The 16,025-nt window shown below is 48.7% G+C and overlaps 1 protein-coding gene across 1 annotated transcript in view; it reads left to right on the top strand.

Moving 5' to 3' along the window:
* Positions 1-16,025, top strand: part of LOC129818756 (A disintegrin and metalloproteinase with thrombospondin motifs 6-like) — a 91,542-nt gene continuing 75,517 nt past the window's right edge. Inside the window, exons 1-5 of the mRNA XM_055874965.1 lie at positions 1-500; positions 1,009-1,409; positions 6,889-7,069; positions 11,707-11,954; positions 12,554-12,637. Of these exons, the coding sequence (XP_055730940.1) occupies positions 398-500; positions 1,009-1,409; positions 6,889-7,069; positions 11,707-11,954; positions 12,554-12,637 (1,017 nt within the window). The 5' untranslated portion in view covers positions 1-397. The remainder of the gene's footprint in view (positions 501-1,008; positions 1,410-6,888; positions 7,070-11,706; positions 11,955-12,553; positions 12,638-16,025) is intronic.

Genomic DNA, 16,025 nt, shown 5'->3' on the forward strand with positions numbered 1-16,025 from the left:
CAGATGGATTGGTCAAGACAAGCTTCCAATATAGATCTAGATCTATAGATCTGCTGCTGTGGGCGTGCTTGAAGTGACTGACTGACTGATCTACCGATGGATTCTAGCATCACCACCTTCCATGATGAGTGGCTGACATGAGCTCCAAGGGAAACGCCAGTGAGGTCTGGAAGTGTCTGCTGCCCTCAGGAGGAATCTGAGTGTCTCAGAGACGTTCTCTGGATGAGACCTGGATGAGACAAGAAGAGAAGAAGAAGTAGTGAGAACATTCCCCCCCACAGAGGACCCAAACCATGGGTTTGGCACGCCGGACTGAACGTGTGTTCCTAGCCCGTCAGTAGCACCACCACCCCCCTCACCCCTCCTCCCCCCAACCCCATGTCAGACCGTTCTCTGAATGATGGAAATTTTGCGGAAGACGCTGACTTGTATATTGATATTGGGCCTGGTGGTGGTCATGGCTTCCTCTGAATTTCAAAGACTTTCGCACAACTCACAAGGTAGGACTGCTCATTGCTTAATTGTACATCTTAACTTGCTTGATTGCAGCCAAGGTGCTAGAACTGCTCTCCTTGAGAGAAACGGATTTGTCCTCCCGGTGAGGCAGGTGTATGCTTGGTTGCTGCTCATGGTCAGTGGTCAGTCAGTGAGACATCTGTAACATCTGGTGGCCCTGGCCTGACTGTTATTCTAGAGGGATGAACCCACTGTAGAGCACAACCTGCTAGCTCTGGAACACTGTGAGGTCATGTCTGTCCTGTCTGTCTGAGTTCCACCATAGGAACTCTACACTATATGAGTTTTACTATCTGTAGTGTGTAGTCCTGTTATATTCTGTAATGGCTGGAGGACCCCCATTGTCTTAAATATGTCACTTCCTACTGTAGTGTATCAATGTTCTTACTCAGATTCACATTCTGTGTTCATTTTTCTCTTCCTCATTCTTTCCTCCTTGTACACCCCTCCTCCAATGGCTCATCTCTCCCCATCTGTTCTTTTCTGTAAAAGTGGAGTACCTGTCCTACCTGCAGCACTACCAGCTGACTGTGCCGATGCAGGTGGACGAGAATGGGGACTTCCTCAGCTACACTGTGAAACACCACCGGCCCGGTCGCAGGAGACGAACCGCCGACCCAACCAGCACCACCGTCGGCCCAGAGTCAACCGACCACGTCGAACAGGACCCGGCCCAGACCCGAGTCTTCTACAGACTGTCTGCTTACGGAAAGCACTTTCACTTAAACTTGACCCTCAACCCCCAGCTGGTGTCCAAACATTTCACAGTGGAGTACTGGGGGAGAGAGGGCCTGGAGTGGAGACATGACATGGTGGAGAACTGCCACTATGTAGGATACCTGCAGGATCAGTACAGCTCCACCAGAGTAGCACTCAGTAACTGTAAGGGCTTGGTGAGTACCATGGGATTCTGGAGTTGATGTGTTTGGTTTGGGTGTGTGTTGGAAGGAAGCTACTGTAGCCAATCAGGGTATTGAAATGTGTGATGGAGGGATGGAAAAGAGGACAACATGATCTGTCTGTTTCCAAGTAGAACACCCACCACCACTCTACTCCCCTTTATGGGTTTCTGTGACTTTTGTTTAGAGTATGTCTGAATGTATTTGTGGATATTTGAGTGTGTTTGAATATTCTTTGAGTACTTAAGGATCTGTTTTGTGAGGAGGCCAGGAGGCCCCCATTGACCAGTCACAGAGAGTTAATACTATGCCTTCTCTTTGCTCTGGCTACCTCAGACAAACCCTCAGCTCTACTGTCACAGGATTAGACAGAGTGGAGTTTGCTAAATAGCATGTTGGCCTCCTTCCACCTGGCACAGTGCCGCTTAGGATAGGGCATAGTAGGTTAAGGCTAATGGGGAAGCTCTCTACAGCAGGGGTTCTTAGACTTTTTCAGCCTGGGAAAATTGAGAAATTCTCTGTTTTCCTGGGACCCAAGGTCATAAAAACATGATCCCTTTTGGGGTCCTAAGCAAGATTTGGTTGACAGTAGAGAAAGAAATTGAAGTTTTAACTTTAATTGTGTCATGTTAGTGATTGGAGACAGGCGCAGGAATACGTAATAGGGGTTTTTATTTTCTCCACCCAAACAAAAGAGCAAGGTGTAAACTTCTAAATAATACACGGGACGAGACCCGTAAAACAAGTGCACAAATACACGTATCATGGAAGCCGATACAACAGCACAGGTACTCCAGGACCAACGGACATGGTAACAATAACCGACAAGGACAATGGGGAACAGAGGGCACATATATAACGTACTAATCAGGGGGAATGGGAACCAGGTGTGCGTAATAAGACAAGACAGTCCGGGGTTGGTGGTAATGAATCCAGTTCAGTGATGCCTATAAGGCCGGTGACGTAGACCTCCGGAGCTGGTGAACGGAATTAGCAGCAGTACCGGGGCGATCCGGTGACAGTACCCCCCGACACACTGCACCAGCAGCGGGATGACCACAGGGAACGGGGACGACCACAGGGACGCAGTGCGGGTTGGTCTGGGCGCCGTTGGTGAGAATCCCTGGTCAGCGAAGCGTCCAGGCTGTCCACCGCAGGAACCCAGCATCGCTTCTCTGGTGCGTACCCCTACCAGTCGATGAGGTACTGGAGACGCCCCGCACGACGCCTCGAATCCAGGAATTCACGGAAGGAGTACGCCGGACCTCCCTCGATCTCCAGAGGAGGAGGCCGGGCGTCACTGTGTCCAGCGAGGGGACCAGGCACCCCTGGCCTGAGAAGAGAAACATGAAAAGTCAGGTTAATGCGGGAATCAGCAGGGAGTTGCAAATGGTACGTTACCTCATTAACCCTCCTCAAGAATTTAAACGATCCCACAAACTGCGGGCTCAGCTTCCAGCAGGGCAGGCGGAGGGGCAGGTTCTGGGTGGAGAGCCAGACAGGCGCCTCACTGCGGAGGTGGTCGGCCTGTTCCTTGTGCCGACGCACAGAGACAAGTGTGCGCTGTCCAACTAAGCCGCTGGGGAGTTGAGAAGGGGTAAAGTATAACTGAACTTGACGGTGGCTTTATTCAGAGTTCGATAATCAATGTAGGGGCGCTGTCCCCAATCGTTCTTTTTAACAAAAAAGAAGCTTGAGGAGGCTGGTGATGTAGAGGGGCGGATAAAACCCTGCTGGAGGCTCTCCTGTATATAGGTCTCCATGGCCTCTGTCTCGACATAGGAGAGGGGATAGACGTGTCCTCTCGGGAGGGCTGCGTCAGACAGCAGGTCAATGGCACAGTCCCAGGGGCGATGAGGAGGCCGGAATGTAGCCTGGGTCTTAGAGAAAACCTGGGGCAGATCCTGGTATTCCTTCGGTAACTCCACTTGAGGGGCGTGGTCTGGACTTTCCACCGTAGTGGTGTTGACAGACACCACGAGACACCTCCCCTGACACTCCTGCAACCAACCCGGCAGTCTCCTCTTGGACCAGGAAATAACAGGGTTATGCCATCTCAACCAGGGAGACCTAAAACAACGGGCTGTGTGGGAGTGTCTATAATCAAAAATGTGATGTGTTCTAAATGAGTGTCATGGTCAGCAGAGAAATGGGAACAGTGATGTGATGTACGAGCCCTGTCCCTATTGGACGATTATCCAGGGCTCGAACCAGAATGGGTGACTGTAGGGGAACCAAAGGAATGTGTAATGCGCTATCTAAAAGATTCCCGGCAGCTCCGGAATCAATCAGAGCTAATGGGAGTGAGGGGATAGGGTATTCAGGGATTTTAATTGGAAAACACACTGGTTGAGTTGACAGAAAAGGAGGGGAGATCTTGCATCCTACCTGGGTTGGAGCAGGATAATTCCATGGCTTCTCAACTCCTCGCCTATTTGTGGATCGAGTGCAGGTCGGGGAGAAATGACCCCTTTCCCCACAATAGGAGCAGAGGCCCAGATTCCTCCTTCTCCTACGCTCACGAGGACTGTCTCTTCAGACTCGGCAGCTCTATGGACAGCGTGCTGGCAACTATCCTGCGTTTGGAGGGGAATGTGCAGTCCCTCCAGTCTCCAGCACAAGTTGCAGCACCAGCCCCCACACCATGACCTGCCTCAGTCCCATCTGATCCGTCCCGCGGAATACCCCTGTCCCTCCCGGAGCGCTTTGATGGCGCACCAGAGAGATGCAAGGAATTCCTTCTGCAATGCGACCGGTACCTCTCCGGGAGAGACATGGTTGCCACCGTCATCTCGGTACTGACCGGACGGGCCCTGAACTGGGGAGCCGTGGTCTGGGAAACGGCTAGACCCGAGGTCGAGTCCAACGAGCGCTCCACCTCCATCGGCTCTGGCCACGGAGCAGGTGTAACCATGGGCTCCGGATTCCGCGCAGGTCTTCGCCGGGGTCGCAGGAGGTCCAAATGAATCGCCATGCTGATGAGCTGGTCGAGTGACAGGTTGTCATCACGGCAGGCTAATTCCAATAACCGACAAGGACAATGGGGAACAGAGGGCACATATATAACATACTAATCAGGGGGAATGGGAACCAGGTGTGCGTAATGAGACAAGACAGTCCGGGGTTGGTGGTAATGAATCCAGTTCAGTGACGCCTAGAAGGACGGTGACGTAGACCTCCGGAGCTGATGAACGGAATTAGCAGCAGTACCGGGGGTGTGACGACCCTCCCACTCTGTCTACCGTTTTCTCTCTCTTTGCTCTTGTTTCCTTATTAGGATGCCGGTGGGCGGAGTTGGGAGGGTCGTCAGCTACATGGGAAACACCTGGGCCCACTCTCCCAGGATAAATACACCACTTCCCCATTCATGCAGGGAGACTCTCTCCATGCAGACACCTTTATATATTTTGTTGTGGTTTTTTGTGACTTTTTGGTTGTTTGCTTTAGCACCTTTCAACACACCGCATTATCACATTCATGCATGCCACAACACTCACTTACACTACTGATTACTGATTACACACACCATTGTTAATGGCATTTAGGTTACTTTATTTAATAAATATATTTTGTTACTCCTTATCTCCACGTTGTCTCCCTTTTGTTACGGGCTCTGAGCCGGTTCGTGACAAGGGCCTCCTGCAATTCTAAACACTTTGCCATGGGGCTCATTTTTGTTGTTGCTCTTTTACAGCAAATACTTTGCAATTCTACCCATTTTGCCATGGGGTGGAGAGAAATCTTAGCAGATTTAAAGCAAATTTCCTTAAATTCTACACATTTTGCCATGACTAATGCCATGTTAATATGATATCTGAGTGAGAGTGACTAACAAAATCAATGGGGGCGCCCCAAATTGCATCTGGCATATTCTACTCTTCTAACTCTAAACAGTAAGTTTTGACCTCCTCTGAGTTCCTAGAAATACATTTTTTTACTCTGACATGTCGCCACGCCCCGTTAACATGTCGTCGCGACGCATACTTTAAGAAAGGCTGCTTTACTGGATCATCAGAGCTTTAGTCACAACCAGCCAGCCAGTCCACCCACTATAAAGAACCAACCAGGTTCCGGTTTCCTGAGATAAACTAGTACCCAGTCCCAAATCAACCCCTAGCCACTAATAAACCCCTAGGTATTTCTTGTAGTTCTGAAGGGGTTGGGTGAGTGTAGGTAGGTAATATAGCTCAACATCGCCCTGGGCTAGTACTCATCTGATAGTGTCAGATCTATGAGAAGTGTATGTTTGGAGGTTAGGGGTCAGACTAGGGGGTTTTGAACTGGAGTTTCTCCAGCGAAATAAGAAAGAAAGCGAATGTGTTGCTTTAACGAAGCGGCTAATCATCAAAGCTGAGGTATTGGTCCTCAGGCTGTTGATCTTAGACTGACGGACTGGCCAGACTGTCTTCGTTAAAACTCACTGTTGGAAGCGATTGGAAAAACTCTTATCCCCCCTCATTTACTTTGAAACGTCTCAGAACAAGGAGAAAGCCCTGTTCCTCTGTGCCAATCGCAATCATTTGGAGAAAAACATGTATTGCCATTGTTGCGGCCAAATGTACTGGCAGCCCCACAGCTCCAGTATCATAAATTGAATTAGTATTAGGTCTGTTTCGCCTCATACCGTTTTAATAGTACCAAAAATGGACAAAACTGAAATGTATCTGTAGTTTAATCTCGTAAATTGCCAGACATCTTGACATCGCACTCTGCTAGGCTTTTATCAAATATTGGTTTCTTGCCGGCGTGTGCCAGGTTGTCATATTTGGTTAATTGGTTTCATTGTGGGTTTTTACTGAGTGATGCAGCGTGCCAAGGTTTTTTATAAACACATTCTGAAGTACTTTTTCAATTTATGTTACAAAGGGGGTGTTCAAGGGCAGAGAGCTGTGTACTTTGGCTCCAGTCCCAGTAATTACTGCGTTGTTCTAGGTGTAATTGGTTGTTATAACATGATTTATAAAATTGCTTCAGAGTGTGGGGTGTTTTCACGTCTGACTGCAGTGCAACACACAGAGGAGAGCAGAGCTGAGCTGTGAGTTAGTTGTTCTATGTGTTGTAGCCTGCAGTGTTACGTGACTAAGGCTGGAACACACCATTAGCCGCTTAGCCCTGACTCGGGGTGCCTATCATTTCACAGATGACTGTGGTTGTGCTGAAAAAAGCATTCACCCTGGTTGATAATACTCATTAGTAAAACAATATTTTGATGACTATAATGAAAATGATAGGGGTTATTTGTCAAAGGTCATTTCACATAAACGGCAGAAATGGTCCATTTAGGCTGGTAGGAGTCGGAATTACTTTTCACCAAATTGTCCGACATTTTCTATGATAAAAGGGGTTCACGTAATTATTCGAAAACTACAATAAGATCAATTCAATTGTTGTGTTTATGTGTGTGTGCGCTGTAACGTTGTTTGCCTTGTTCTCTTATAACCTGTCTCTCTCGATGTTCTTGTTTCTCAACAAGCACGGTGTTATTACCACAGAAGAAGAGCAGTATTTAATAGAGCCACTCAAGAATATATCGTCCACCACTTCCAGCCAATGGGACCAGGGAGAAGGACAGCAGCATGTTATTTATAAAAAGTCTTCCATCCCCTCGCCGCAGCAGCAACCCAACCAACACGAGTTCAGCTGTGGCATCTCAGGTTGGTGAAGTGTCCTCTTCTCTTTTCTCCTCTCCTCCCTTCCCTTCCCCGTTCCTCTTCCATGCTCTCCACTGCCCTCCGTCTGGATTGACTCTGAGCTGGGTGAGTAACATAAATGTGCAGTTATTCATAGCGGTCCAGAGGAAGTGCTGGTTTGGTTCTCGGCTCAGGTGCCGGTGGATGTGACCGCGCTGCTGTTGGGCTGGACCATTCTGGCCTCCCCTCAGCTTGATGTACAGTGCATTCGGAAAGTATTCAGACCCCTTGGCTTTTTCCACATTTTGTTATGTTACAGCCTGTCACGCCCTGGCCTTATTATTCTTTGTTTTCTTGATTATTTTAGTTAGGTCAGGGTGTGACATGGGTAATGTTTATGTTTTGTTGGTTTTGGATGTTTATTTGGTAAAGGGGTTATGGGGTGTAAAATATGGTTTTGTGTTTAGTGTAGATGTCTAGCGTTGTCTATGTTGGTGAGTGATCTAGAAGAGTCTATGGTTACCTGAATGAGTTCCCAATTAGAGACAGCTGATGTCGGTTGTCTCTGATTGGGAGCCTTATTTAGGGTAGCCATAGGCTCTCATTAATTGTGGGTAATTGTCTATGTAGAACGTTTGTAGCCTGTATGTATGTGCACAACGTTTGTAGCTTCACGGTCGTTTTGTTGTTTTGTTAGTTTGTATAGAGTTTTGTGTCGTGTTCATCTTCGTGGTGTAAATAAAAGAAGATGGCTTATTTTCCAACTGCTGCATTTTGGTCCGTCAATCCGCCACACGATCGTGACAGAATTACCCACCATAGGACCAAGCGGCATGGAAGGCGGCAACAGGACATACCTACACAGGATCTCTGGAGTTGGGAGGAGGAATTGGAAGAAGATCCATGGGCACAACCTGGAGAATATCGCCTCCCTCGTGAAGAGCTGGAGGCAGCGAAAGCCGAGAGGAGGCGATATGAGGAGGCAGCACGGAGACAAGGCTGGAGACCCGTGAGTACACCCCAAAAATTTCTTGGGGGGGGCCTTAAAGGGAGGGTGGCGAAGTCAGGTAGGAAACCTGCGCCTACTCCCTGTACTTACCGTGGAGAGCGGGAGTACGGGCAGACACCGTGTTACGCAGTAGAGCGCACGGTGTCTCCTGTACGCGTGCATAGCCCGGTTCGGTACATTGCAGCTCCACGTATCGGCCGGGCTAGACTGAGCGTTGAGCCATATGTCATGAAGCCGGCCCAACGCATCTGGTCACCAGTGCGTCTCCTCGGGCCGGCGTACATGGCACCAGCCTTACGCATGGTGTCCCCGGTTCGCCTACATAGGCCGGTGCGGGTTATTCCACCTCCCCGCACTGGTCAGGCGACGGGGAGCATAGAACCAGGTAAGGTTGGGCAGGCTCGGCGTTCAAGGGAGCCAGTACGCCTGCACGGTCCGGTATTTCCGGCGCCACCTCCCCGCTCCAATCCAGTACCACCAGTGCCTCCTCCACGCACTAGCTATATGGTGCGTGTCTCCAGCCTTTTACCACCAGTGTCTAAACCACGCACCAAGCCTCCTGTGTGTCCCCAGAGTCCTGTGCGTCCTGTTGCTGCTCCCCGCACTAGCCCTGAGATGCGTGTCCCCAGCCCGGTGCCACCAGTCCCGGCACCACGCACCAGGCCTACAGTGCGCCTCAGCCGGCAGGAGTCTGCCGTCTGCACAGCATTGACTGAACTGCTCGTCTCCCCAGCGCCATCTGAGCCATCCGTCTCCCCAGCGCCATCTGAGCCATCCGTCTCCCCAGCGCCATCTGAGCCATCCGTCTGCAATGAGCCTGCAAAGCCGTCCGTCTGCCATGAGCCTGCAAAGCCGCCCGTCTGCCATGAGCCCACTGAGCCGTCCGCCAGACAGGAGCCGCTAGAGTCGCCAGCCAGACAGGAGCCGCTAGAGCCGTCCGTCAGACAGGATCTGCCAGAGCCGCCAACCAGACAGGATCTGCCAGAGCCGCCAACCAGACAGGATCTGCCAGAGCCGCCAACCAGACAGGAGCAGCCAGATCAGTCAGCCAGCCATGAGCAGCCAGATCCGTCAGCTAGCCATGAGCAGCCAGATCCGTCAGCTAGCCATGAGCAGCCAGATCCGTCAGCTAGCCATGAGCAGCCAGATCCGTCAGCTAGCCATGAGCAGCCAGATCCGTCAGCTAGCCATGAGCAGCCAGATCCGTCAGCTAGCCATGAGCAGCCAGATCCGTCAGCTAGCCATGAGCAGCCAGATCCGTCAGCTAGCCATGAGCAGCCAGATCCGTCAGCTAGCCATGAGCAGCCAGATCCGTCAGCTAGCCATGAGCAGCCAGATCCGTCAGCCAGCCATGAGCAGCCAGATCAGTTAGCCAGCCATGAGCAGCCAGATCCGTTAGCCAGCCATGAGCAGCCAGATCTGTCAGCCAGCCATGGGCCGTCCCTCAGTCCGGAGCTGCAGTCCCTCAGTCCGGAGCTGCAGTCCCTCAGTCCGGAGCTGCAGTCCCTCAGTCCGGAGCTGCCATTCCTCAGTCCGGAGCTGCCCCCTACCCTGGAGCTGCCCCTTACCCTGGTGCTGCCCCTTACCCTGGTACTGCCCCTGACCCTGGTACTGCCCCTGACCCTGGTACTGTCCCTGACCCTAGTACTGCCCCTGACCCTGGTACTGCCTCTTACCCTGGTACTGCCCCTTAGTCCGGAACTGCCCCTGAATGCAATGGGGTTAAGGTGGAGGGGGGTCGTTTGGAGGAAGCCTAGGAGGTGTTTAGGTACTGTGGTGACGTGGGGACCGCGACCAGAGCCGGAGCCGCCACCGTGGATGGAAGCCCACCCAGACCCTCCCCTAGACTGTGTATGGTGCGCCCGGAGTTCGCGCCTCAAGGGGGGGGTTATGTCACGCCCTGGCCTTATTATTCTTTGTTTTCTTGATTATTTTAGTTAGGTCAGGGTGTGACATGGGTAATGTTTATGTTTTGTTGGTTTTGGATGTTTATTTGGTAAAGGGGTTATGGGGTGTAAAATATGGTTTTGTGTTTAGTGTAGATGTCTAGCGTTGTCTATGTTGGTGAGTGATCTAGAAGAGTCTATGGTTACCTGAATGAGTTCCCAATTAGAGACAGCTGATGTCGGTTGTCTCTGATTGGGAGCCTTATTTAGGGTAGCCATAGGCTCTCATTAATTGTGGGTAATTGTCTATGTAGAACGTTTGTAGCCTGTATGTATGTGCACAACGTTTGTAGCTTCACGGTCGTTTTGTTGTTTTGTTAGTTTGTATAGAGTTTTGTGTCGTGTTCATCTTCGTGGTGTAAATAAAAGAAGATGGCTTATTTTCCAACTGCTGCATTTTGGTCCGTCAATCCGCCACACGATCGTGACACAGCCTTATTCTAAAATGGATTACATTGTTTCCCCCCCTCATCAATCTACACACAATACCCCATAATGACAGAGCAAAAACTGGTTTTTATACATGTTAGCAAATTTTTTATTTATAAAATATCACATTTACATAAGTATTCAGACCCTTTACTCAGTACTTTGTTGAACCACCTTTGGCAGCGATTACAGCCTTGAGTCTTCTTGGGTATGACGTTACAATCTTGGCACATCTGTATTTGGGGAGTTTCTCCCATTCTTCTCTGCAGGTCCTCTCAAGCTCTGTCAGGTTGGATGGGGAGTGTTGCTGCACAGCTATTTTCAGGTCTCTCCAGAGATGTTCGATCGGGTTCAAGTCTGGCCTCTGGCTGGTCCACTGAAGGACATTCAGAGACTTGTCCCGAAGCCACTCCTGCGTTGTCTTGGCTGTGTCCTTAGGGTCGTTGTCCTTTTGGAAGATGAACCTTCGCCCCGGTCCTGAGCCCTCTGGAGCAGGTTTTCATCAAGAATAGCTCTGTACTTTTCTCCGTTCATCTTTACCTCGATCCTGACTAGTCTCCCAGTCCCTGCCGCTGAAAAACATCCTCACAGCATGATGCCACCATGCTTCACTGTCGATATGGTGACGGGTTTTCTCCAGACGTGGACAATTCACATACTCTGGCTCTCATCAGAGCGGTGTCCTGTGAGATGTGGTGGGATAGGGATTAGAGGGGAACCAGGTGGATGTGTAGGTATTTGGACCAAAGTCTTATAAGTAGCAGCGAAGGCTGTCATCGGCAGGAAGCTGACGTGCCCTGACACGTTCTATCTTATAGCCCTTCCCCAGAGCATCTGGGCCATAAAGGAAGGCAAGCCTTCAGCTGCAAGGTTCAAAGGGGCAGATTCCCAACATGTCTGCAATTCTATCTCCAACTCTCCCCTGGCTCTGCTCTGGCTATGCCTTCACAATGGGCTAAATCTGATTGTATCATTGTGTTTTAATTTAGTGGCTCATTTTTTTTATGTTGACATTTTAAAATAAATGTTGAACTCATTATTTGTTATCAAATCATCAGTAGTTCTAGTCTCCCTTGAATGTTTCTACTGATGTGAACAGTATCACATTCTACCTGTCTTTTTTAAAAAGTTCAAATACCCCAAGGAGATGGTCATCAGATGAACCATTGCCTATAATCACCCAAAGATTTTGTTTCTTCCCACAGCATATCATCAACTTTTCTCACTCAGTTGCTAATCTTTTTTTCTCAAACTACCTCTCCCTCCTTCCTTCCTAGACCTCACAAAAAACGCGAGCCCCTGCCAACATAGCACTCCTTCCCCAACCTCTCCAACCTCCTCTCCCTCGTCCTCTCCCACCCCAGCCCCTGGGTCCAACAGCACCCTGCCCGGGGGGCGCCACAGACAGAGGCGGTCACTCAGCACGGAACGTTTCGTAGAGACCCTGGTGGTAGCTGATAAGATGATGGTTGGTTACCATGGCCGCAAAGACATCGAGCATTACATCCTGTCTGTGATGAATATTGTAAGTTTGATCCTGCTTTTTGCTTCGATTAGTGTTGTTTTGTCTGACAAAAAAAAAAACAGATAATAAAGTGTGGGTTAATATCAAAAGGGGTTAATATCAACAGTCTAACGTGGCTTCCTCACCTCATCTCTTCCCCCTACATGTACACTAGTTTGAGGTTACAGGATGGGTGAAAGCAGTTAGGACTCACTTGCACCTGTCCAGTTCTTTCACATCAATACGGGTGAAGGGTTGGAGGAAAGACATTGAGACGAGTCCCTAGTCTACTGATACTGGAAACACGCCGATGTCGAGCATTAGTGCATGAACAATGTTATTCAAAGTGTTTCTCCCTTTGGTTAGCATTTTGTTTGTTCTCTCTAAATGAAAACAGACATTGAAACCGCAGCGTGAGCTGAATGTGCGATGGCTGTTCTTCTACCCCCCCCCCCCAGTATGTGTGATGGCTGTTTTTCTACCCCCCCCCCCCAGTATGTGTGATGGCTGCTCTTCTACCCCCCCCTCTAGTATGTGTGATGAAAACACTGATCAAGCATCGTGACACGTGGACTCAGTTTGTCTGACTTTGTGTCTTTTACTTATTTTCTGGAGGTCAGGTTGCCAAACTGTACCGTGATGCCAGCCTAGGAAACGTTGTGAACATTATAGTAACCCGCCTGATCGTACTGACTGAAGACCAGGTGAGTGTACCCCTCTCTCTCCCTCCGTCTACCTCTTTCTCTCTATCTCTCTCTCTCTCTCTCTCGATCTCTCTATTCTACATCAACATCGATGTGTTTCTCTAATCTCAGTTCCAATTTCTGTGGTTTGGTTACTTCTTATGCAGTAACGTAGTTATTCCAAGCCGTTGGGGGAGAGTAGGAGGAGGAAAGAGAAGGGAGAGAGGAGTGACAAGAAGAGACGAGAGAAGGGGACGAGAGTAGAAAAGAAGAGAGGAAAGGAGAGAGGACAGGAAGCGTCTATCGTATGTTTGCCACCACTAAAGATGAAAGCCTCTCCGATATAAGCGTATATAATGTGTAGGTTTGATGGGAGAAACAGGGTGAACTGTACGTCTAGCGTCTGTCTATACAGGATGGATGCCAGCAGAAATGAATACGTCTTCATACAGTCTCCATTTTAAGACAGAACCCTATACGTTTTACCCAGATGGAGTGTAATATGGATATATTCATAGTTAAAATATATATATTTTTTATCATATGGATTATTTTAACAGATATGTCAGAATCCTGTCAAATGGTGGACATGGCTTTTATAGGCTTATATACTGTCGTTTTTGACTGGTGCTTTTTACAATGATGGCCCAATCATACATTGACGTCAATAGCAGATTTATGTAAAAGTTTGACTGGCTTGCGTTAATATTAATTCAGCCCTAGTCAAGTGCAGAATGCTCTCCCTGTTCTTGACAGAGTGCTGGGTTCTATGTGTTCTGGGTTGTGGATGTGTTCAGAATGTTCTGGGTTGTGGATGTGTTCAGAATGTTCAGGGTTGTGGATGTGTTCAGAATGTTCTGGGTTGTGGATGTGTTCAGAATGTTCAGGGTTGTGGATGTGTTCAGAATGTTCTGGGTTGTGGATGTGTTCAGAATGTTCAGGGTTGTGGATGTGTTCAGAATGTTCAAGGTTTTGGATGTGTTCAGACTGTTCAGGGTTTTGGATGTGTTCAGAAGGTTCAGGGTTGTGGATGTGTTCAGACTGTTCTGGGTTGTGGATGTGTTCAGACTGTTCAGGGTTTTGGATGTGTTCAGACTGTTCAGGGTTGTGGATGTGTTCAGACTGTTCAGGGTTGTGGATGTGTTCAGAATGTTCAGGGTTGTGGATGTGTTCAGAATGTTCAGGGTTGTGGATGTGTTCAGAATGTTCAGGGCTGTGGATGTGTTCAGAAGGTTCCGGGTTGTGTTGTGTTCAGACTGTTCAGAGTTGTGGATGTGTTCAGAAGGTTCAGGGTTGTGGATGTGTTCAGAAGGTTCAGGGTTGTGGATGTGTTCAGAATGTTCAGGGTTGTGGATGTGTTCAGAAGGATCAGGGTTGTGGATGTGTTCAGAAGGTTCTGGGTTGTGGATGGGTTCAGAAGGTTCAGGGCTGTGGATGTGTTCAGAATGTTCTGGGTTGTGGATGTGTTCAGAATGTTCTAGGTTGTGGATGTGTTCAGAATGTTCAGGGTTGTGGATGTGTTCAGAAGGTTCCGGGTTGTGTTGTGTTCAGACTGTTCAGAGTTGTGGATGTGTTCAGAAGGTTCAGGGTTGTGGATGTGTTCAGAAGGTTCAGGGTTGTGGATGTGTTCAGAAGGTTCAGGGTTGCGGATGTGTTCAGAATGTTCAGGGTTGCGGATGTGTTCAGAATGTTCAGGGTTGTGGATGTGTTCAGAATGTTCTAGGTTGTGGATGTGTTCAGAATGTTCAGGGTTGTGGATGTGTTCAGAATGTTCAGGGTTGTGGATGTGTTCAGAATGTTCTGGGTTGTGGATGTGTTCAGAATGTTCAGGGTTGTGGATGTGTTCAGAATGTTCTGGGTTGTGGATGTGTTCAGAAGGTTCAGGGCTGTGGATGTGTTCAGAATGTTCAGGGTTGTGGATGTGTTCAGAAGGTTCCGGGTTGTGTTGTGTTCAGACTGTTCAGAGTTGTGGATGTGTTCAGAATGTTCAGGGTTGTGGATGTGTTCAGAATGTTCTGGGTTGTGGATGTGTTCAGAATGTTCAGAGTTGTGGATGTGTTCAGAATGTTCAGGGTTGTGGATGTGTTCAGAATGTTCTGGGTTGTGGATGTGTTCAGAAGGTTCAGGGTTGCGGATGTGTTCAGAATGTTCAGGGTTGCGGATGTGTTCAGAATGTTCAGGGTTGTGGATGTGTTCAGAATGTTCTAGGTTGTGGATGTGTTCAGAATGTTCAGGGTTGTGGATGTGTTCAGAATGTTCTGGGTTGTGGATGTGTTCAGAATGTTCAGGGTTGTGGATGTGTTCAGAATGTTCTGGGTTGTGGATGTGTTCAGAAGGTTCAGGGCTGTGGATGTGTTCAGAATGTTCAGGGTTGTGGATGTGTTCAGAAGGTTCCGGGTTGTGTTGTGTTCAGACTGTTCAGAGTTGTGGATGTGTTCAGAATGTTCAGGGTTGTGGATGTGTTCAGAATGTTCTGGGTTGTGGATGTGTTCAGAATGTTCAGAGTTGTGGATGTGTTCAGAATGTTCAGGGTTGTGGATGTGTTCAGAATGTTCAGAGTTGTGGATGTGTTCAGAATGTTCAGGGTTGTGGATGTGTTCAGAATGTTCAGAGTTGTGGATGTGTTCAGAAGGTTCCGGGTTGTGTTGTGTTCAGACTGTTCAGAGTTGTGGATGTGTTCAGAATGTTCAGGGTTGTGGATGTGTTCAGAATGTTCTGGGTTGTGGATGTGTTCAGAATGTTCAGAGTTGTGGATGTGTTCAGAATGTTCAGGGTTGTGGATGTGTTCAGAATGTTCTGGGTTGTGGATGTGTTCAGAAGGTTCAGGGTTGCGGATGTGTTCAGAATGTTCAGGGTTGCGGATGTGTTCAGAATGTTCAGGGTTGTGGATGTGTTCAGAATGTTCTAGGTTGTGGATGTGTTCAGAATGTTCAGGGTTGTGGATGTGTTCAGAATGTTCTGGGTTGTGGATGTGTTCAGAATGTTCAGGGTTGTGGATGTGTTCAGAATGTTCTGGGTTGTGGATGTGTTCAGAAGGTTCAGGGCTGTGGATGTGTTCAGAATGTTCAGGGTTGTGGATGTGTTCAGAAGGTTCCGGGTTGTGTTGTGTTCAGACTGTTCAGAGTTGTGGATGTGTTCAGAATGTTCAGGGTTGTGGATGTGTTCAGAATGTTCTGGGTTGTGGATGTGTTCAGAATGTTCAGAGTTGTGGATGTGTTCAGAATGTTCAGGGTTGTGGATGTGTTCAGAATGTTCAGAGTTGTGGATGTGTTCAGAATGTTCAGGGTTGTGGATGTGTTCAGAATGTTCTGGGTTGTGGATGTGTTCAGAAGGTTCAGGGTTGTGGATGTGTTCAGAATGTTCAGAGTTGTGGATGTGTTCAGAATGTTCAGGGTTGTGGATGTGTTCA

The sequence above is a fragment of the Salvelinus fontinalis genome, chromosome 21 (assembly GCF_029448725.1).
Source record: "Salvelinus fontinalis isolate EN_2023a chromosome 21, ASM2944872v1, whole genome shotgun sequence".
NCBI lineage: Eukaryota > Metazoa > Chordata > Actinopteri > Salmoniformes > Salmonidae > Salvelinus > Salvelinus fontinalis.